This window comes from Oncorhynchus tshawytscha, linkage group LG20, assembly GCF_018296145.1.
Source record: "Oncorhynchus tshawytscha isolate Ot180627B linkage group LG20, Otsh_v2.0, whole genome shotgun sequence".
In the NCBI taxonomy this organism is placed as follows: Eukaryota; Metazoa; Chordata; class Actinopteri; order Salmoniformes; family Salmonidae; genus Oncorhynchus; species Oncorhynchus tshawytscha.
In genome coordinates this window covers 9,953,479-9,975,859 of record NC_056448.1, presented here as the reverse complement: position 1 = coordinate 9,975,859, position 22,381 = coordinate 9,953,479, and the positions used below count along the sequence as shown (strand labels likewise).

The window sequence follows — 22,381 nt, the reverse complement described above, 5'->3', positions numbered from 1 at the left end:
GACACTAAACTAAACACAAAACATAACAGATGTGTTTCTCTAGTAGCCTGTGTAAACAAGAGTGATAGTTGATGGAGAATATGGCCACTTACATTCTCATAGTCTTCATCAGAGTCATCGTCGATGTCCTTGGATGGATCCCTGTTCTTTCTTAAAGAGGCAGGCACCTCGTCCACTGAGGTTCGGAAGCTTTGTCCATCTGGAGAGGATCTTCTGAGAAGAAGTGGGTGTTTAAACCTTCATCTTAAACGGTGCTATATTTTTTTGCATGATTACAATATAACAACCTTGAAATCAAACTAGTTTTCAGAGCAAAAAGTAAAGCCTTTGCAGACTTACTGTGCTGACCCTCTTGGTTGTTTAGGCATGGTTGCCGGACATGGAGATTTCGCTAGGAGGGGTGGCTTGTACTGTCCAGGCGTGTGGTTCAGTGCTGGCGAGGCCTGTGGTGGGAGATCTGGTGTTGACCTAGTGCTGTGGCAGAAGTTTCGAACACTTGGGATGTGACTGGGTGTGTTGCCATGGTAACCAGGTGGTCTAGGATTCAGCCCCATTTGCCTTTCCAGGTTGATGCAGATGGGCAGGGTGGCGGGAGACTTGAGGGTCACTGGAACATGGGGCTTCTTGTCTCTGTGGTCCCCCACAGGTAGGGTGGAGATGGACGTCTTCCCCATCATCATCTGCTTCTGAAGGCTGGCAATGGGAGTGGGAAGAGGGGTCTTAGGGCCCCTCACACTTCTCTCTGGGCTGTCCTTGTTTGGGATGTCCATGTGTCCATGTTGGTTGTGGCCGATCTCACCCAGCTTGGGTCGAGGTAAGACCGGGGACATTTTATTTGGAAGGGGGCTGGAGAGGGTCCTGTTGGGGACAGGGACAGGGGCAGGTTGGGGGAGACCTTTGCAGAATCCTGATTTTGATTCTTGTCTAAACTGGCATGGGAGTGGAGGAGGATGGTATGATGGTGGTGGAACAGTTAGTCTTCCTTCAACAGTAAAAAAATAAGATATTCAGTGATAGGTACAAGAAACAGTAGGAAACATGGACTTCCTAAATTGTTGACAACTTTGTTGAGAGTTGAGAGACAATGTTGTTTCAGTGGTAGTTATCGTTTAGCTATAGATACAGTGCCTTCGGAAAGTATTCAGAGACCTTGACTTTTTCCATTTTTTGTTTCGTTACATACAGCCTTCTTCTAAAATGGATTAAATAAATACACATTCTCATCAATCTACACACAATACCTCATAAAGACAAAGTGAAAACAGGTTTTTCGAAATGTTTGCAAATGTATTAAAAATCAAATGATTTGCATAAGTATACAAACCCTTTGCTATGAGACTCGAAATTGAGCTCAGGTGCATCCTGTTTCCATCAATCATCCTTGAGATGTTTCTACAACATGACTGGAGTCCACCTGTGGTAAATTCAATTGTTTGGACATGATTTGGAAAGGCACACATCTGTATATATAAGATCCCACAGTTGACAGTGCAAGTCAGAGCAACAACCAAGCCATGAGGTCAAAGGAATTGTCCGTAGAGCTCTGAGACAGGATTGTGTGGAGGCACAAATCTGGGGAAGGGTACCAAAGAATGTCTGTAGCGTTGAAGGTCCCCAAGAACACAGTGGCCTCAATCATTCTTAAATGGAAGAAGTTTGGAACCACCAAGACTCTTCCTAGAGCTGGCCACCCGGCCAAACTAAGCAATAGAGGGAGAAGGGCCTTGGTCAGGGAGGTGACCAAGAACTCAATGGTCACTCTGACAGAGTTCATCTGTGGAGATGGGAGAACCTCCCAGAAGGACAACCATCTCTGCAGCAATCCACCAATCAGGCCTTTATGGTAGAGTGGCCAGACGGAAGCCACTCCTCAATAAAATGCACATGACAGCCTGCTTGGAGTTTGTCAAAAGGCACCTAAAGACTGTCAGACCATGGGAAACAAGATTCTCTGGTCCGATGAAACCATGATTGAACTATTTGGCCTGAATGCCCAGCGTCAAGTCTGGAGGAAAGCGGCAGGGACTGGGAGACTAGTCAGGATCGAGGGAAAGATGAACAGAGCAAAGTACAGAGATCCTTGATGAAAACCTGCTCCAGAGCGCTCAGGACCTCAGACTGGGGTGAAGGTTCATCTTCCAACAGGATAACGACCCTAAGCACACAGCCAAGAAAACGCAGGACAGACTTCAGGACAAATCTCTGAATGTCCTTGAGTGTCCCTGACAGAGCTTGAGAGGATCTGCAGAGAATAATGGGAGAAACACCCCAAATACCGGTGTGCCAAGCTTGTAGCGTCATACCCAAGAAGACTCGAGGCTGTAATCGCTGCCAAAGGTGCTTCAACAAAGTACTGAGTAAAGGGTCAGAATACTTATGTAAATATCATATTTAAATGTTTTCTTTTTATACATTTGCTATTGTGTTTTATAAAAAACTGTTTTTACTTTGTCATTATGGGGTATATGGTGTAGATTGATGAGTGGAAAAAAAACAATTTAATCAATTTTAGAGTAAGGCTGTAACGTAACAAAATGTGCAAAAAGTCATGGGGTCTGAATACTTTCCGGATGCACTGTATACATATACACACTGCCGGCCAAAAGTTGTAGAACACCCACTCATTCAAGGGTTTTTCATTTTCATTTCGTTAAACAAATCAAAATATATGAGATATGAGATTCCTCAAATAGCCACCCTATGCCTTGATGACAGCTTTGCACACTCTTTGCATTCTCTCAATCAGCTTCATGAGGTAGTCACCTGGAATTGATTTCACTTAACAGGTGTGCCTTCATAAAAGTTAACTTGTGAAATGTCTTTATTTCTTAATGTGTCTGAGCCAATCAGTTGTGTTGTGACAAGGAGGGGGGTACAGAAAAAAGTCCATATTATGGCAAGAACAGCTCAAATAAGCAAAGAGAAATTACAGTCCATCATTACTTTAATACATGAAGGTAAGTCAATCTGGAAAATGTCAAGAACTTGAACGTTTCTTCAAGTGCAGTCGCAAAAACCATCAAGCGCTATGATGAAACTGGCTCTCATGAGGACCGCCACAGGAAAGTGTGACGACCCTCCCACTCTGTCTGCCGTATTCTCTCTTTGTTTTTGTTCCCTTATTAGGATGCCGGTAGGCGGAGTTGGGAGGGTCGTCAGCTACATGGGAAACACCTGGACCCGGTGTGTCCCAGGATAAATACACCACTTCCCCATTCATAGAGGAGACTCTCTCCATGCAGACACCTTTATGGATTTTGTGTTTCTTGGTGTTTTTTTTTTTTTTTTTTTTTTTTTTTGCTTTGGCACCTTTCAACACCCTGCATTATCACATTCATGCATGCAAAACACTCACTTACAGTACTGATTACTGATCACACACACCATTGTATATTATATTTAGTTACTTATTTAATAAATATATATTTTTGTTACTCCTTATCTCCACGTTGTCTCCCTTTTGTTACGGGCTTTGAGCCGGTTCGTGACAAGTGGGGGCTCATCTGGGATTTTTGAACATATTGATTTGGGAGAATGTGGAGGTACGTGTTTGGTTTGCATATTTTGTTTGTTTGAGTTTGATAGGCCCAGTATTGGTTGCCTTTGTTGTTTGGTTTGTGTGCTGCGTTGAAGAGAGATAATGGTTAGTTTCCAGGCCCTGCCTAGCCTGGAAACTCTTGTTCTACTTTCTGTTGGGACATCAGTCTGAGGAGGTGAGTAAATCGGCTGTGTACCTCAGTGGGAGATTTGGGTAGGGTAGTGGAACTTGCTACTCGGCGCTATAGCTTTTTCCCCCTCATAGGCTTAGCGATGTTTTTCATTTTTGGAATATGTTGGGCATGGTTAAATGTTTGTTATTTTTGTGTGCTGTCTGTGGACTGAGCAGTTGTCTCGGGGGCACATCCGTGGCTTGGTGGAATTTGCCAGCATGCTGGGGAGTTTTTCCTTGCCAGGGGGCTACAGGGTGTAAATTCCCACCATAAATCTGCACGAAGACTAGGGTAGAGTTATTGTAGGAAGCTCTGTATCTCATCTCTCTTCTGTGGTGCTCAGGGTAATTGTCATTTCTCGGGTTGTGGTCTGGTGTGCTCAGCAGAGGGGAAGAGCGCAAATTTTTTTTTGTTTAACTATGGCGTCTTATGTAGATGAGTTCAGTCGCTTTCCATCAGAGGAATTGTTAGAATTAGGTACTAAATAATAGCTGTTGAAGGTCGCTGAACACAAGGTTGAAATTAGTGATAAACGTCTAAAGAATTCTATTAGGTTAATATTGAAGGCCAATCTGATGGAGAGTGGTATTCTTGAAGATACCACTGGGCCAGCCTCTGCTGAGGACTCGTCTCCCCGTATCGTTACAATGGCCATTCCATCGGTTAGTCCTAGTAGTCTTCTTTTTGAACAGCAGAAAGAACTGCTTCTGTTACAGCTAGAGCATGATCGTGTAAAGTATGAAAAGGAATTGGCATTTTAAAGAAGATATGGAGCGTGCTAAAATCAAGTTGCAACAATAATGTTTAGAGTTGGTTAGGGAAGGAAAGATCTCAGGGGAGAGTTTGTTCTGGGAAGGTGACCCAGATTTACCTAGGTGTCGTTCCTCTTTTGGTCGTGCACCGGACACACTTGATATTGTTGGGAACTTACGGTTATTGCCTCAGTTTAATGAAAAGGACCCTGAGACATTCTTTTCGTTGTTTGAGCGTGTTGCTGACGCTAGGAATTGGCCTGATTCTGATCGCACTTTAATGTTGCAGTGTGTGCTGACTGGTAAAGCGCAGGAAGCATATTCCGCTCTTAGTGTACACGACCGTGGCAGTTATGATAAGGTTAAACCGGCTGTGTTACAGATGTATGAATTGGTCCCTGAGGCTTACCGCCAACGATTTAGTACTTTAAAAAGGGATGATAAACAGACTCATGTTGAGTTTGCGCGAGAATTATCTTTACAGTTTAATCGCTGGTGTTCCGACTCTGCAGTTAAGACTTTCCAAGGGCTGTGTGATCTGATTATGTTGGAGCAATTTAAGGACACAATCCCTGATCGTATTGCCACGTAAATATTAACGAACAAAAGTAAAGAATGTCGCTGAAGCTGCGGCTTTGGCGGACGAGTATGTGTTGACTCACAAAAGTGTCTTTGCAGAGCCCCGTATTCGGAATGAGTGGGGATGTTAGGATAGATTTGGCTCACCGAGATACTTTGGTTCACGGGCAGAGTTCTATTCAAATAGGGTTGAGCCTGACTCCCATGGTAAAGCTGACTTTGGTCAAGAGTGTCACTACTGTCGAGGTTCAGGTCATTGAAAAAACGAATGTCCACTTCTCAGGTCAAAGGGTGCTTACGCTAAATCTTAGCCTACCGCATTAGCTGCACCTGTTCCACATCAGTTCACTCATGACTCATTGCCTCAGGCCCAGGAGCATGTGAAAGTCCATATTGATCCAGACTATTTACCTTTCATTACGGAAGGTTTTGTGTCTGTTAGGAAGTAAGGACCTAGTGCCAGTGAAGATACTGAGAGACACAGGTGCCTCTGAATCATTTGTGTTGGAATCTGTGTTACCCTTTTCTGCTGAGACTGATTCGGGGAATAGTGTTCTAATTAGGGGAATAGGTTTGACACTGTCAGTTCCATTGCATAAACTGATGTTGGCTTGTGGGCTGGTGAAGTTGTTGTGGGGGTGTATCCTTCGTTGCCTATTGAGGGTATCGATGTTATCCTTGGGAATAACTTGGCTGGTGAGCGTGTATGGCCTGTCGTGTTTCCATCTCTAGTGGTTTCCACTAAGCCGTCATTTGTTGGGATTTCTGATGAGTGTACAGAGTTTCCCAGAGGTGTTCTCTGCGTGTGCAGTGACACGTTCTATGAGCCGTGGCGAACTGGTCACTGCGCCGATTTAATGATGATAATAATACAAAGTATGTCACTGTTTTCCCTGTTATCCCGTTATCTGTAACCCGCTCAGATCTAATCAATGCGCAACGGGATGACCCCACATTAGAAGAGTTGCGTGACCAAATGGTGCCTGTGGAACAGTTGGGAGATGTCGCCGATGGCTATTTTCTCCAAGAGGATGTCCTGATGAGAAAGTGGGTGTCTCATGGTAGTTGTTTTCTGGGGGAGGCAATTAGTCAGGTTGTTGTACCAGTTAAGCTTTGTGAGTTGGTGTTGGCAACTTCTCACAACGACGTTGCTGGACATATGGGGGTGAGGAAAACCTACAATTGCATATTAAGACATTTCTTTTGGCCTAGATTAAAGAGGGATGTTTCTGATTTTATCAAAACCTGCCACACCTGCCAATTAACTGGAAAACCTAATCAAGCTATTAAGCCGGTACCATTGTTTCCTATTCCTGTAACGGTTTTCTAGGTGTGAAGGAGAGTCGGACCAAAATGCAGCGTGTAGATTGCGATCCATGTTTAATCAAACAAACGTAACACGAATACACACAACACTACAAAACAATAAACGTAACGAAAACCGAAACAGCCTATACTTGTGTCAACTAACACAGCGACAGGAACAAAGACACTAAGGACAATCACCCACACCAAACTCAAAGAATATGGCTGCCTAAATATGGTTCCCAATCAGAGACAACGATAAACACCTGCCTCTGATTGAGAACCACTTCAGACAGCCATAGACATCTAGAACACCCCACTAGCTACAATCCCCCATATATACACACCACATACAAAAACCCATGCCACACCCTGGCCTGACCAAATAAATAAAGATAAACACAAAATACTTTGATCAGGGCGTGACAATTCCTGTACTTCCCCATTCATAGAGGAGACTCTCTCCATGCAGACACCTTTATGGATTTTGTTGTGTATCTTGGTGGTTTTTTGGTTGCTTGCTTTGGCATCTTTCAACACCCTGCATTATCACATTCATGCATGCAAAACACTCACACTACTGATTACTGATCACACACACCACTGTATATTATACTTAGTTATTTAATACATTTATATTTTGTTACTCCTTATCTCCACGGGCTTTGAGCCGGTTCGTGACAAAAGGAAGACCCAAAGTTACCAGCCTCAGAAATTGCAGCCCAAATAAATGCTTCCCAGAGTTCAGGTAACAGACACATCTCAACATCAACTGTTTAGAGACTGTGTGAATCAGGCCTTCATGTTTGAATTGCTGCAAAGAAACCACTTCTTAAGGACACTAAGAAGAGACTTGCTTGGGCCAAGAAACACAAACAATGGACATTAGATCTTTGGAAATTTGTCCTTTGGTCTGGAGTCCAAATTGGACATTTTGGGTTCCAACTGCCGTGTCTTTGTGAGACATGGTGTGGGTGAACAGATGATCTCTGCATGTGTATTTCCCACTGTAAAGCATGGAGGAGGAGGTATTATGGTGTGGGGGTGCTTTGCTGGTGACACTGTCTGTGATTTATTTAGAATTCAAGGCACACTTAACCAGCATGGTTACCACAGCATTCTGCAGCGATACGCCATCCCATCTGGTTTGCGCTTAGTGGGACTATCATTTGTTTTTCAACAGGACAATGACCCAACACACCTCCAGGCTGTGTAAGGGCTATTTTACCAAGAAGGAGAGTGATGTAGTGCTGCATCAGATGACCTGGCTTCAACATTCCCCTGACCTCAACCAAATTGAGATGGTTGGATGAGTCGGACTGCATAGTTAAGAAAAAGCAGCTAACAAGTGCTCATCATATGTGGGAACTCCTTCAGACTGTTGGAAAAGCATTCCAGGTGAAGCTGGTTGAGAGAATGCAAAGAGTGTGCAAAGCTATCATCAAGGCAAGAGGTGGCTATTTGAGGAATCTCAAATATAAAATATATTCAGATTTGTTTAACACTTTTTGGGTTACTACATGATTCCATATGTGTTACTTCATATATTTGCTGTCTTCACTATTATTATACAATGCAGAAAATAGTAAAAATGAAGAAAAACCCTTGAATGAGTAGGTGTTGTAAAACTTCTGACCAGTAGTGTATGTACGGTCGCAAATGGAGCCAAATGGGACCATTAGTTTGAATTGTGATGACATGCCAGTCCCATCAAGGACTGTCTATCACAGTTATAGCACCTTTCAGCACCAAACTCAAAGATATTTATTATTTAGTACCTGTATAAGTTGGTGGGCTATCTGGTTTTTCATAGTCATCTTCATCCTCATCTTCTTCATCCTCTAACATATAATCTAGGCAAGAAAACACACACAAAATTGTCAGTGCACAGAATTAATTGTATGAAACAATGTTGTGAGTGCTGTCACTTACTGTCTCCTGGGTCATCATGGGCATAGGTTATGTCCATGGGGCTCTCGATCGATCCATAGAAGCTGTCCGCATCACTTTCAGAGTCACTATGTCAACAGAGAGAGGACCACATCAATCACCCTCTATTGAATTGATTCACTGACTATGCATTCACTGACTCCCATTCATACTTTTTGTAACACAGCAAGAGATATCCTACAAGATCAAACCTGCATGCTCAGAAAGTTAATCGGAGCATGCAGCCAAACTGTCTACCATTTATCAGAAAGAGCAAGTGACCGCAGATGGTATGTTTGTGTGAAGGGATGTGTTGACTTACTTTGGAATATATGACTCCATTCTGTCATTATAGTGATCAATTTCTCTTTTCGCAGGTTTCGCATCCATTTCTGTTAGTAGACAGAAATAACCGCGATTACATGATCTATGTATTGCTGTAATGTTACTGGGAATGTGAGAGGTTCTGTACATATCGCCCCTCACCCTTCTCTCTTCCTCGTTGGCTGCTGAGAAGCAATAGGTTCGGTGCTTCTTGCTGAAGTAGACGATTTTGAAGGGAAACACGTTATTGGAGGTGGTCTCTTCTGCTGCCCTCATCACCCTGCCAACGAGAGAAATAGAAACTGAAACAGCACCTTGGAGAAGACCACATCCACATCCATTATAATAGATACACAGACATAGGAAAACACGGTGCAGTAAAGCCTCCTCACTCTGACCAATCCAATTTCACATTTCATAGGTTAAACCATATCAGTGGGTTAACTCATTTATTACTATTACTATCACATTATTGCTGTGACAAACATTCCATGCCATCTATGTGATATTGTGTTCTGTTGGAGCTGTATGGGCCTGCTGGTCTGGCCATGTTTCAGTGTACCAGGCTTCTCAGTGTTTACTACTAGTTGCAATTACTATTCCCTGTGACGCTATTACTGAGATATTTCTGTTTGTACAAGTGGCAAGCTGGAGCTTGTCTGAGCGGTTGGCTGGATATGCCCTCACCAGCTAGTAACTTCTGCTGATTCATTAAGCTCTGCCCACTATAGTGTTGTCCTGTCAGGATGTTAAGGCCCATATCTATGCACTTTGAAACCACAGACACAAACACACGTGCGGACACATCTGCTTCCGTATGACGATGTGTATATGATAGTGGATATGTTCGATGGCTGCACAACACTTCAAGATAGAAAAACAAAATGGGAGAGTCCGTCACTACACAACTTGCATCTCCTTGAGACGGCAGGTGATCCTGCTCTGACATGAAGTGCGCAGGGCGGATCCCTGGAGAAACTCCCCAAGCTCTATGAATGGTTGAACTTGTGATAGGTGACTGTTAAGGGATTTTTTTTTAATCAATAATGACTAATTATGTATACATTTCAATCAGGACTGACTAATCAGAATACCATTATGTTACTGTATATATATTAATTTTCTTTTAATCCTAGTACTGAATATAATGTGTGTTTTTATAATCAAGAATTAGAACAATGACTGTCTGTTCCTTGGTAGAAATGAATGAACTTATCGTCAGACTGGCTAGAATGCTTATCTACACAGGAAGACCTGGGTTCAGTCATAAATTATCTAAATTGGTGAGAGACGATGCGGGAAGGCTTGAGAACTATACTGCCATTGTACCAGAGTGGAGAAGAGACGGGACGTACTATGGTTTGCACAGATGAATATGGTACCTTCAGGCATTTGGAAATTGCTCCCAAGGATGAACCAGACTTGTGGAGGTCTACAAATGTTTTTCTGAGATCTTGGCTGATTTCTTTTAACTTTCCCATGATGTCAAGCAAAGAGGCACTGGGTTTGAAGGTAGGCCTTGAAATACAGCCACAGGTACACCTCCAATTGACTCAAATGGTGTCAATTAGCCTATCAGAAGCTTCTAAAGCCATGACATAATTTTCTGGAATTTTCCAAGCTGTTTAAAGGCACAGTCAAACATCCCAAGGAGCACTGTGCAAGCGATAATATTGAAATGGAAGGAATATCAGACCACTGCAAATCTACCAAGACCTGGCTGTCCCTCTAAACTTTCAGCTCATACAAGGAGAAGACTGATCAGAGATGCAGCCAAGAGGCCCATGATCACTCTGGATGAACTGCAGAGATCTACAGCTGAGGTGGGAGACTCTGTCCATAGGACAACAATCAGTCGTATATTGCACAAATCTGGCCTTTATGGAAGAGTGGCAAGAAGAAAGCCATTTCTTAAAGATATCCATAAAAAGTGTTGTTTAAAGTTTGCCTCAAGCCACCTGGGAGACACACCAAACATGTGGAAAAAGGTTCTCTGGTCAGATGAAACCAAAATTGAACTTTTTGGCAACAATGCAAAACGTTATGTTTGGCGTAAAAGCAACACAGCTCATCACCCTGAACACACCATCCCCACTGTCAAACATGGTGGTGGCAGCATCATGGTTTGGGCCTGCTTTTTTTCAGCAGGGACAGGGAAGATGGTTAAAATTGATGGGAAGATGGATGGAGCCAAATACAGGACCATTCTGGAAGAAAACCTGATGGAGTCTGCAAAAGACGGAGATTTGTCTTCCAACAAGACAATGATCCAAAACATAAAGCAAAATCTACAATGGAATGGTTCAAAAATAAACATATCCAGGTGTTAGAATGGCCAAGTCAAAGTCCAGACCTGAATAAAATCGAGAATCTGTGGAAAGAACTGAAAACTGCTGTTCACAAATGCTCTCCATCCAACCTCACTGAGCTTGAGCTGTTTTGCAAGGAGGAATGGGAAACTATTTCAGTCTCTCGATGTGCAAAACTGATAGAGACATACCCCAAGCGACTTACAGCTGTAATCGCAGCAAAAGGTGGCGCTACAAAGTATTAACTTAAGGGGGCTGAATAATTTTGCACGCCCAATTTTTCAGTTTTTGACTTGTTAAAAAGTTTGAAATATCCAATAAATGTCGTTCCACTTCATGATTGTGTCCCACTTGTTGTTGATTCTTCACAAAAAAATACAGTTTTATATCTTTATGTTTGAAGCCTGAAATGTGGCAAAAGGTCGCAAAGTTCAAGGGGGCCGAATACTTTCGCAAGGCACTGTATATATAAATTGGGGAGAAAAGGGGGTAAAATGATTATTATTTTTTTTACCCCTTTTTTCTCCCCAATTTCGTGGTATCCAATTGGTAGTTACAGTCCGCGCATCCGAAACACAACCCAGCCAAGCCGCAATAAAGTTCCCTGTGTATGTTAACTCTCTGTGTGGTTGCTTTATTCCTTTGACTGGGAAAGGTTTTCAATGAGTCACAGACCAGTCAAACAGCTATATTAAAGCTCTATTTATGCAAGGCCATAGTAGAGAGAAGAGACACCAGATGTGTAATTACACAGTTACACAGTTCTAATGCTACCCCTATGGCACTGCAGCATGCGCCTTCAGGGGGAAGCAGTAGAAGGAGGAACTCAATGGACCACCACAGGCTAGGATTCCTCAGTGTCCACTTTCACTTTTCAAAATGTCAAACAGATATGGAAAAGAGGTGGTTTAACAGTGCCGTCTCTATTACTGACTTGTCACCTATGTAGGAATTAATATGACGAGTCCCCCCTGTGTTAGGTATTCGTAAGCGAAAACTCCTGACCTTTATAGAGAGGCTCTCATTTAGCAGGAAGTGGCACACTGACACTTAAGAAATGCTTTCACTGTCAGCAGACTTTCTCATCTGATCAGGATTTCTCAGCATAACAACCGATTGCAACGGACAATGGCAGCTGTATTTCAAACATTGATAATCATATGTAGGCCTATGGGAGAATGCCAACATGTTTTGCCAAAGTCTATTCAAATTCATGTGCAAATGACAGCTGCATGACAATAGTGGACACTGACCTGTTGTAGCCATTGAGAGAGAAAGCTCCTTGCGGTGCAGGACTGGTGCTGCTCTTGAAATAATACACACATCCCCTGTGGATGATTATATAGCGAAGAGGCCCTGTAAGAAAGAAAGATAACGTAAGGGAAAGTCTCACACATACAATAACCTAGGTATAATAGCAAGTATAAAGAGTTTCATTCTAAAATGCTATATATCCATTTTCAGACATGTTGGTAAATTTAGCCTTTATTGTTTAAAGAAATTATGAACGAGATTGGTGTGTTCTTTCAATATTTAATCATGGCATGAGGTCGTTCAATGAGAGACATCAAATTGGTCGTCGTCCGGGTTTGGCCGGGGGTAGGCCATCATTGTAAATAAGAATTTGTTCTTAAACTGACTTGCCTAGTTAAATAAAGGTTAAACAAACAAACAAAACACAACATGTATTTGTTTAAAATCTATCACTTGATGATTTCATTTCAGAGACAAATAATCAAGTTTTTTTTGCAAAATGCTATATATCCGCCTCACTCTCAGATAAATAAGAAGCACTGCTACGCTTTATACAGTTAAATATAGCAAATAACTACAAGAAATGTACAAATGATACATTTGTGACATCAATATTTATTTATTTTTAATCAATTAAATACAGTAATATGAGATCTGTATGTAAAACATTTACATTTGACATTTTGGTCATTTAGCAGACGCTCTTATCCAGAGCGACTTACCACATATCACATATCAAATACAGGATAAGAACATTCCATTCCAGATAAAAAATGTATATATAGCGTTACACATCTAAAATCTATTAATGAAAAATCTGAGAACATTAATATTTACACACACATGAAGGTACCCATAAGCAATCATTTCTGATGAAAAAACACAAATGTGAAAAATAGGTGGATATAGCGTTTTGGAAATAAACTCTTCATATGTTGTTCCTAATTTGATGAATCTCCAACCCCGCTCGAGGGGTGATGAACTAAACATTGTGATGAGATGAAAGTATGCAGTGCAACTCATCTCAGACCTTTGTCAGAATCCCTTGGTGCAGTGCACATTAATGTGCCATGAAAGTTATATATGTAATGTAATGTTATGTACTGTAGGGCTACTCACACTTCATAAGGCTGAACTGGCTCCCTCCCTTCTTGTGGAGGTACCCAGAGTGGCACACGCCTCCTGGCATGGTGAGCAAGTTCTGGGCCCCGATGGCCCTCATTGGAACAGGCCAGTGGATCTCTGCTGAAGCCATGTTTCTGAGGAGGACAGGGAGAGAGAGAAATAACACGTCAAATACCACATTACACATCACAGAGCTGGCAGTGGTCTGAACGTATCAAACTTGACATTTCTGAGATGCAACGCTAAAATAATATTTCAGCTGCTGCATTTCTCATCGAACCCAAGTCTGACAGTGAATTCTAAACCTGATTGCATCAAAACAGCAACATGTCAATGAACAAACGGCACAAGGACTTGAGAATTCGGACCATGTTAACAAAATATCAACAATAAAGAAGAAGTAATACTACTTCCCATCGCAGCTTTGAAACACCTCGGTCCTTGAGAGCATCTTACATCCTGACCCAATAACTTTCTCTCCACTTTGAAAGTTACAAGAAACACCATGACAATTCTACATACACTCTCAGGAAGAAACGGTTCCAGAAGGGTTCTGCGACTGTCCCCATAGGATCATCTTTTTTGGTTCCAGGTAGAACTCTTTTGGGTTCCATGAAGGACCCTCTGTGGAAAGAGTTCTACATGGAACCAAAATGGGTTTTTCAAGTGAACACAGCCAAACTGCCCTTTTCGGTTCTAGATAGCACCTTTTTAGCACCTTCAAATGAGCAACGGGGTTCCCTTATGAGCACAGACGAAGAACCTTTTTCGCTTCTAGATAACACACTTTTTTCCCTAAGAGTTTAGACTTACCCTTGCGAAAAGTATTCTTGAACTTTGCGACCTTTTGCCCATTTCAGGCTTCGAACATAAAGATATAAAACTGTATTTTTTGTGAAGAATCAACAACAAGTGGGACACAATCATGAAGTGGAACGACATTTATTGGATATTTCAAACTTTTTTAACAAATCAAAAACTGAAAAATTGGGCGTGCAAAATTATTCAGCCCCCTTAAGTTAATACTTTGTAGCGCCACCTTTTGCTGCGATTACAGCTGTAAGTCGCTTGGGGTATGTCTCTATCAGTTTTGCACATCGAGAGACTGAAATTTTTTCCCATTCCTCCTTGCAAAACAGCTCGAGCTCAGTGAGGTTGGATGGAGAGCATTTGTGAACAGCAGTTTTCAGTTCTTTCCACAGATTCTCGATTGGATTCAGGTCTGGACTTTGACTTGGCCATTCTAACACCTGGATATGTTTATTTTTGAACCATTCCATTGTAGATTTTGCTTTATGTTTTGGATCATTGTCTTGTTGGAAGACACATCTCCGTCCCAGTCTCAGGTCTTTTGCAGATTCCATCAGGTTTTCTTCCAGAATGGTCCTGTATTTGGCTCCATCCATCTTCCCATCAATTTTAACCTTCTTCCCTGTCCCTGCTGAAGAAAAGCAGGCCCAAACCATGATGCTGCCACCACCATGTTTGACAGTGGGGATGGTGTGTTCAGGGTGATGAGCTGTGTTGCTTTTACGCCAAACATAACGTTTTGCATTGTTGCCAAAAAGTTCAATTTTGGTTTCATCTGACCAGAGCACCTTCTTCCACATGTTTGGTGTGTCTCCCAGGTGGCTTGTGGCAAACTTTAAACAACACTTTTTATGGATATCTTTAAGAAATGGCTTTCTTCTTGCCACTCTTCCATAAAGGCCAGATTTGTGCAATATACGACTGATTGTTGTCCTATGGACAGAGTCTCCCACCTCAGCTGTAGATCTCTGCAGTTCATCCAGAGTGATCATGGGCCTCTTGGCTGCATCTCTGATCAGTCTTCTCCTTGTATGAGCTGAAAGTTTAGAGGGACGGCCAGGTCTTGGTAGATTTGCAGTGGTCTGATACTCCATCCATTTCAATATTATCGCTTGCACAGTGCTCCTTGGGATGTTTAAAGCTTGGGAAATCTTTTTGTATCCAAATCCGGCTTTAAACTTCTTCACAACAGTATCTCAGACCTGCCTGGTGTGTTCCTTGTTCTTCATGATGCTCTCTGCGCTTTTAACGGACCTCTGAGACTATCACAGTGCAGGTGCATTTATACGGAGACTTGATTACACACAGGTGGATTGTATTTATCATCATTAGTCATTTAGGTCAACATTGGATCATTCAGAGATCCTCACTGAACTTCTGGAGAGAGTTTGCTGCACTGAAAGTAAAGGGGCTGAATAATTTTGCACGCCCAATTTTTCAGTTTTTGATTTGTTAAAAAAGTTTGAAATATCCAATAAATGTCGTTCCACTTCATGATTGTGTCCCACTTGTTGTTGATTCTTCACAAAAAATACAGTTTTATATCTTTATGTTTGAAGCCTGAAATGTGGCAAAAGGTCGCAAAGTTCAAGGGGGCCGAATACTTTCGCAAGGCACTGTATAAACAAACAAACATCAAACAAACACCCCAGCCAACAGGTCTGCTACCCAACCTAAAACCCCAGTCATAATACCTGGGTACCCCAGCAGCAGCTTACATCCTCTCCTGAGGGTCTGAACTGCTGAGCTCTTCCTGAGCATGCGGGCAGTTGAGAGAACACACTAAGGCAGACTCAGAGAGACACACACACACCACACTCTCCTCTAAATCTCTAAAACCCCAATACAGCCAAAAACCTGCAGTCTCGAGCCTTGACCCTAAACCAGACAAGCAAACAGGAAACTGGACGTTTCCTCTGTAATGTGTCTCATGCCCTTTCAGAGCTGTTGATTGCACCCTGTGTGGTATGCTTCCTGCTTGGCAGCCTGCCTTGTCTTTCCTTGGCCTGGCCATGGCTGCCTGCCTTCTGGGAGGGACAACTGCCTCCAGACACAAAGACAAATATACTAACAAGGGAAGAAAAATAGGCAATTTTACAAATTTTTACAAATGACTGCCAAGCACCAATGGAAGGGATTGGGTTTAACATTGAGATCCAAGGGACAGGTGCAGGGGAGTAGTGTCTGACTGTTAGAGGAGAATGGAAAAGAGGAGACCGTAGGCTGCATCTCTCCCCAGAGTAAATCAGAGGTCGTTGAACTTTCCAAGAGAAGAAACAGCCAGGCAGGGAGGTTCAATAAGGATGCAGGAATATAGTCTCCAGGCAGCAGGTAGCCTAGTGGTTAGAGTGTTGGGCCAGTAACCAAAAGGTTGCTAGATCAAATCCCTGAGCTGACAAAGTAAAAATCTGTTCTTCTGCCCCTGAACAAGGCAGTTAACCCACTGTTTCTAGGCTGTCATTGTAAATAAGAATTTGTTCTTAGCTGACTTGCCTAGTTAAATAAAACCAAAAAATTGTCTGATTAGTGAATTATGCTGGGGAAAAAATTATGAAGTATTCCTGCAAAATGTGTTTATGCTCCTTTTCTTTAGCGTCTATATTGGCATTTGATGAGGCAAGCAGAACGGAGTGTTTAGGACGCAGCAGGCTGGCTTGGTTATTTCTGACCTGTTTGTGGTGCCTGCTCCAAGTGGACTTAAAAGGACAACAGCAGCCTTTATCTGTCCTGTTGCCACATTCGGATGTTTCTGTAGTTTCCACTGGAAAGCAATAACCACTGTTCAAAAGGCATACAGGGTGTGGGACCTATGGACGGATTCACCCTGACTGCATGCTCTGACTATTTGTGGTGTTGGATATGTGTGGTTGTAAAGAGGACTAGGAACTTGTACTCTCTTATTTACAATGGAAGACTGCATGAACAGAATGGTCCCTTGGTTTGCATAATTCCTAACTCGTTGCAGTTAATAACAAACCTTATTAAAGGGCATCTACGTGGAAAATACATTGGAGTTGCAAAAAGTAATCAAGGGTAACATTTCAAGCACAGGATTATGTTATCATGGTAATCCATTTTCAACATTGACAAACCTTTGTAAAAATATGTTGAATTTCCACCATTGAAACATGTTCAATGTTCTATCCACTATCAGAAAAAAAAGAACAGTACGCTGGGTATAGTAGTGAGAGAGAGACACTAATCAGGAACTGCCAGGAACTGAAATGTAAACAGGAGTGGCAGGTATAACATACCAGGTTATTATTCAAACCTACTTCCTACTGCTGCCAGGAACAATCCACAGGAAAAACTACTCAACATAACCCATGGTTCTCGAGGAGAAACTAAATGAAACAAAAGCACAATGTCAACGGTTCACAGTGTGCTCTCACCTACTGTGAGACACAGTTCTCTGAATGGCTACTCATAACAGGTACAGTGAGCAAAACATCAGTATCCTTAACTGTGTCATAACCTTTGACGTACATGTCCCAGCCACAATGTTACCAAATGCAACTTCATGATTACATCTCTGCTCTTGCCGACGTCTGCCCAGCTGTTGGTGAACAAAAAACGAATTGCAGGTGGATCCACCACAGTCCTATGAAGAATGTTGACGAGCATAGTCTCACAGGTGTACAACACTCACAACTGTTGGACATGTCTTTAAAGGAGAAGTCCACTAAAAAACTATCTGTTGGTATTTGTTTAATTAGTCCACTGTTGATACAGTCCCAGAATGTTGCATGTCAGCAAGTTTTCAAGATATAGAACTTTCAAAATACAGAAAGTGTCATGGTATGATACATTTTGGGAATGTATTAACAGTGGAATAATGAAACAAACAACAAAATATAGTTTTTGAGTGGTATTTTCCTTTAAGGAGTCGGCCTACTCCACAGGCCATATAGGGGAACGTGATGAGTTTCCGACAACACATAGTACTTTCATTTCTTTCAGCCTTCACTCATTGCATTCCACGCTGTAGCAGCAATAATTTCATTTTGCTATTGTGGGGAGCTTGGCTTTCTCCCGCATCACTTCCTGTCTTCCAATATGAGCATGTTCACCACACAGGGAGGCAGTGTGTGTGCCCAGAAAACAAATACTGTAAAAAAGCAGCAACATGACAAAACAAGAACCAGCTCCTCTCTTTGGAGATTCAGGACTAAGTTTTAGTTTAGGGGATGTGTTCCTTTTACTTTCCTGAACATGTGAATCACAATCAGAGAGTAAGAAAGTGATCAAGTGAAAGTGCACGTTCCTATATAGGAGTGCCTAGTGCTTAATTTGAGTACCTCTCCATTTTGGTCCACATGAGCCTGCAACTCTCATCTCGCCAGCATTGCACATCATTTATTTCCTTATAGAATCATAGCCACGCAAAGGGCTCGAAGCTGCATCACGCCTGATAAATTTAAATATATTTAAATAAAGTTACTGCTGTCTGTTCAGAAATAAATGAAATACTTCAGAATAGCCTACTACACCATGAGGAAGCCTCAAATTTGACCACAGAGGATAAATAGCTTATTTTAAAAATAGCCTAGTGGAGTGTAGCCCAATAACAAGGCATAGCCTACAGGCATAGCCTACGCTTGAGAAATCTGTCAGTGAACAAACATCATGCAGACAAAACTTGCCTTTCGACAATATTTCAAATAGCCTACAATCGAGGCAAAATACAGGTTGGAAAACAAATCGATCCTGCTGAAAAGATAATACTATAACCTGTCAGCTGTAGGCTACCAAAATATTTGATAAACTTCCAAATATTGTTTTCCAAGTAAAACGAGAGAGAGGCTTTTGGCACGAGCACATAGGCCATCACCAGCTAGTGAGCTGTGCGTCATTGGGTCAGTGAAACTGGAAAGCATTTTTAGGACTATCATTTCCTCCTCATTTCCCAGTTGTCTTGAATGCACTGAAGTCGGAAGTCGGAGATTTCCCAGCTCCGAGTTCCCAGTTGTTTTGAACTCAGCATTAAAAAAAGATTATGCCAAAGTCTCCAGTCATGTAAAAGTACGTAGAATTGCATGAAATGCATTTATTTTCACAGACCCCAGGCCACATTTATTTCGCCCCATGTGTGCAACTTCTGTAAGTGCCATTACGCAAATGTGATAATATTCATGCAATGCTCCCCAGGTCACCCACCTCTCATGCTCACTTTTTGTTCCGACACCTTCCAATTTACAAATTAAGCACTGTGAGTGCCCGTGAGAATGTGATCTTGTTTCGTGTAAACAGGATTCAATATGACTAGCACACCAATGGTTGGATGTAAACAGTTGAACACACAAAATAACCGTTGCTTCATAACTCCCCATAAAATAAGCTGTCCAGCAGTTAAATTGATGACATATCAGTGTGTTTGTTGCCTCATAAAGTCATTGTTAGGAGAGGTTGATAGTTGAAACAATCCTAGCCATCCTCTTCCACACCAGTAGGGGTATTTTTCATCAATACCAGGGGCTTGAGATCAACCGGACCTCAATGGCACCTTAATAATACAGTCGTCTTTCTCTTTCACCGCATCACCAAATACTCAGAAACTGAGTAGGTAGGAAAGTAGGTAGGAAAAGAGGTAGGAAAAGAGGTAAGAAATTCGGTAGGAAAGTAGGTAGGAAAGGCAGAAAGATTTACGCCACTTACGTGCTATTCCGTTCCCAACACATTCTCACACTGGGCTCGCTTGCAAGGAGAAACAACATATTTTTTCTTACTGACACATCCATTGATGGTGCAGGGCACTTCTCGCTACCATGTTCTCTCTGACAGGTCGCGGAGACAGACAGGGACAGACGGACAGACCGCCAGAGTGTGCTGCTGTACAGATATATAGATTGATACTCCAGACAGACAGAGCCTGGAGGGGCCGTCTGTCTGTGGTCTGAGGAACTGCCTGCCTGCTCAGACGCACCGACTAATTTCCGGAGGGCCTCGTCTCAGAGCCCACACTCCACATTGGCCGACGTGCCTGAGCAGCTACTTCCTGCCCTTAGCTCATCAGCCAACAGTGCCACAGAGCTGAGTGTTGGGGGGACTTTCCACCTCCAGCACCATGGAACAATGAAATGGACACAAACAAAATATCCTGAGTGCCACTATGACCTATAGACAGAACTCCATGTGTCCTGTATTCTACAGTGTGTATCCAAATCACATGCATCGGTGAGTAATACACTATATCAACCATGTGTAATAACATAAAATAAATATATATTACACAGTAATAGCACTAACTACTTTTTGACTGTCTAGTGTACTTTGAGCCACATCCTGTGTAGTCCCAAGACCAATAGCCAAATAAAAGACATAGCTGGTTGAACAGGTGGTTCGTTTCTGGTATTAGCATGGCCTATTTAGAAGTGATCCATGAGTTTCCAAGGAAATACCTAAACACTAACAGATTTGAAAGATGCTGCACAAGGAAAAACACTGTGTTCCATAGATCTTTCCACAAAACAGACTATTAATATAACCGGCTGCTAAATTCTGTTTACTTGACCTGAATATGGTGCTTACCCATTGAGACCTGCAGAAGAAGACTGCTCTCTCTTCTGAAGATCCGTGGTTTGCAGTGAACACTAGGCGACTTCCTGCACGCCTTTACTGCCATAAAGTACGGTGACACCCTCCAAATGTAGAGCTCCAAGGCGACATATGTGCACACTCAGAACACTAAGAGCAGCTTGTCACACCCCCGTGTCTTTAGACCATTGAAGAGAAATATGCGCTGCTCCATATTTGGATACATTGATTCAAAGTAGTACAATGGTGTGACACGCCTATACTTGATATAATGAAGTTCACTTCGCATGGTTGTTCCACTGTCAGTACACTAAACTTCACAAACAATTATGACCTTTGAAGTCGATAATCTCGTTTGATACAGTATCAAAGCCGTTGTAATAGTACAATCATTTATGGGCCCATGTTACCTATGGACTTTTTTTCATGCTCGAGAAAATATACAGTAAGTGAGTATCCCCCTGAATGCAATCAAAACTACAGACAAGCTGAACAACAGAATAACAGACCACAGTCAGTTGTAACCCGTACTGTACATGGCCGAAGCCTAACTATTACAATTTCTCCCGTGTTGCTTATAGTAGTCGTCTGGGTCAAGGCTGAGCGAGAGCTTGTGAAAGAAAGTGAGACTCACCATGGTGATTCCTGCTAGAACAGAACAGGCTATTAGAGTAATGTGCCGTCATGTCATCGGACAGACCACAGAGGAAGTACTTGGACTACCTTGTCAGTTTGCGTAGAGGATGGGTTCGCTCTCACAACAGATGGTCATTCTAGTGTAGTTTGTGTATCACTGACTGACTGACTGACTGTCTTCTCCTGGTAGCTTTTTACATCCCCCTGCCACAGAGGATGCTGGTGGGAGGAGATATAAGAGGATGGGCTCATTGTAATGGCTAGAATGGAATCAATGAAATGGTACCAAACACATGGAAACAAAGCATTTGACTCGGTCCCATTGATTCCATTCCAGACATTTCAATGAGCCCGTCCCCCTATAGGTTCTCCCACCAGCCTCCTCTGCCACGCCAGCCTATCATGCACGACCATCAAAGCACATTGAAAGTCTTACTGGAAGAGTTGGACACCAGAAATGCCACTTTGAAAGAATTCTACACACTTTAAAGGGGCAATCTGCAGTTACTACAATTAATCAAATGTACCCATTGATCCTTGAAGAATAAAATGTATAAATGCCTCATGAGCTCAGTTCAACTGTTGTACAACATCAGAACCCCAAAATATAAGCTGGTGAGAATGGAGAAGTTGGATATAGTCTAAAAATGAACGTTTCTTACTTGTTGCACAATGTCTCATGTCATGCCATCTCTGAGTAAAAACGAATTGCAATGTCTCCAACTCTGCATTTATTTACGGTACTGAATCCACAAAGTACACTTCATAGTGTATAACAATGGGAGATCCACAAAGTACACTATGGTGTATAACAATGGGAGATGACATCATTCTGAGATTTTTTTGTGGTTTGTTCCTAGGTTCTGGCCTTTCTAGGGAGTTTTTCCTAGCCACCGTGCTTCCACACCTGCATTGCTTGCTGTTTGGGGGTTTTAGGCTGGGTTTCTATACAGTACTTTGTGATATCAGCTGACGTAAGACGGACTTTATAAATACATTTGATTGATTGATTGATTGATTGTTTTTCATGACTATTATGCTTCCTGGTCTCAATCAGAATATCAGTAAGCTTTTTTTCACCTAAATTCTAAGGCTATTGTTTTGTGTTTAAATC

At 42.2% G+C, this 22,381-nt stretch overlaps 1 protein-coding gene across 12 annotated transcripts in view; it reads right to left on the bottom strand.

The window, feature by feature from the left end:
- The window catches only part of LOC112219571 (SH3 domain-binding protein 2), a 30,211-nt gene that overhangs the window by 2,840 nt on the left and 4,990 nt on the right, over positions 1–22,381 (bottom strand). The window contains exons 1-9 of one of the 12 annotated variants that reach the window (XM_024380924.2): positions 21,355–21,459; positions 13,282–13,421; positions 12,162–12,264; positions 8,762–8,879; positions 8,598–8,667; positions 8,279–8,364; positions 8,125–8,199; positions 340–982; positions 93–213 (exon numbers count right to left, since the gene is read on the bottom strand). In XM_024380924.2, the coding sequence (XP_024236692.2) occupies positions 93–213; positions 340–982; positions 8,125–8,199; positions 8,279–8,364; positions 8,598–8,665 (993 nt within the window). In that variant the 5' untranslated portion in view covers positions 8,666–8,667; positions 8,762–8,879; positions 12,162–12,264; positions 13,282–13,421; positions 21,355–21,459. Of the gene's footprint in view, positions 1–92; positions 214–339; positions 983–8,124; positions 8,200–8,278; positions 8,365–8,597; positions 8,668–8,761; positions 8,880–12,161; positions 12,265–13,281; positions 13,422–15,791; positions 17,556–17,583; positions 17,797–19,752; positions 20,008–20,625; positions 20,963–21,265; positions 21,460–22,381 lie in introns of those variants that run through there. The other 11 variants (XM_024380920.2, XM_042302166.1, XM_042302167.1 and 8 more) reach the window with 11 other exon arrangements.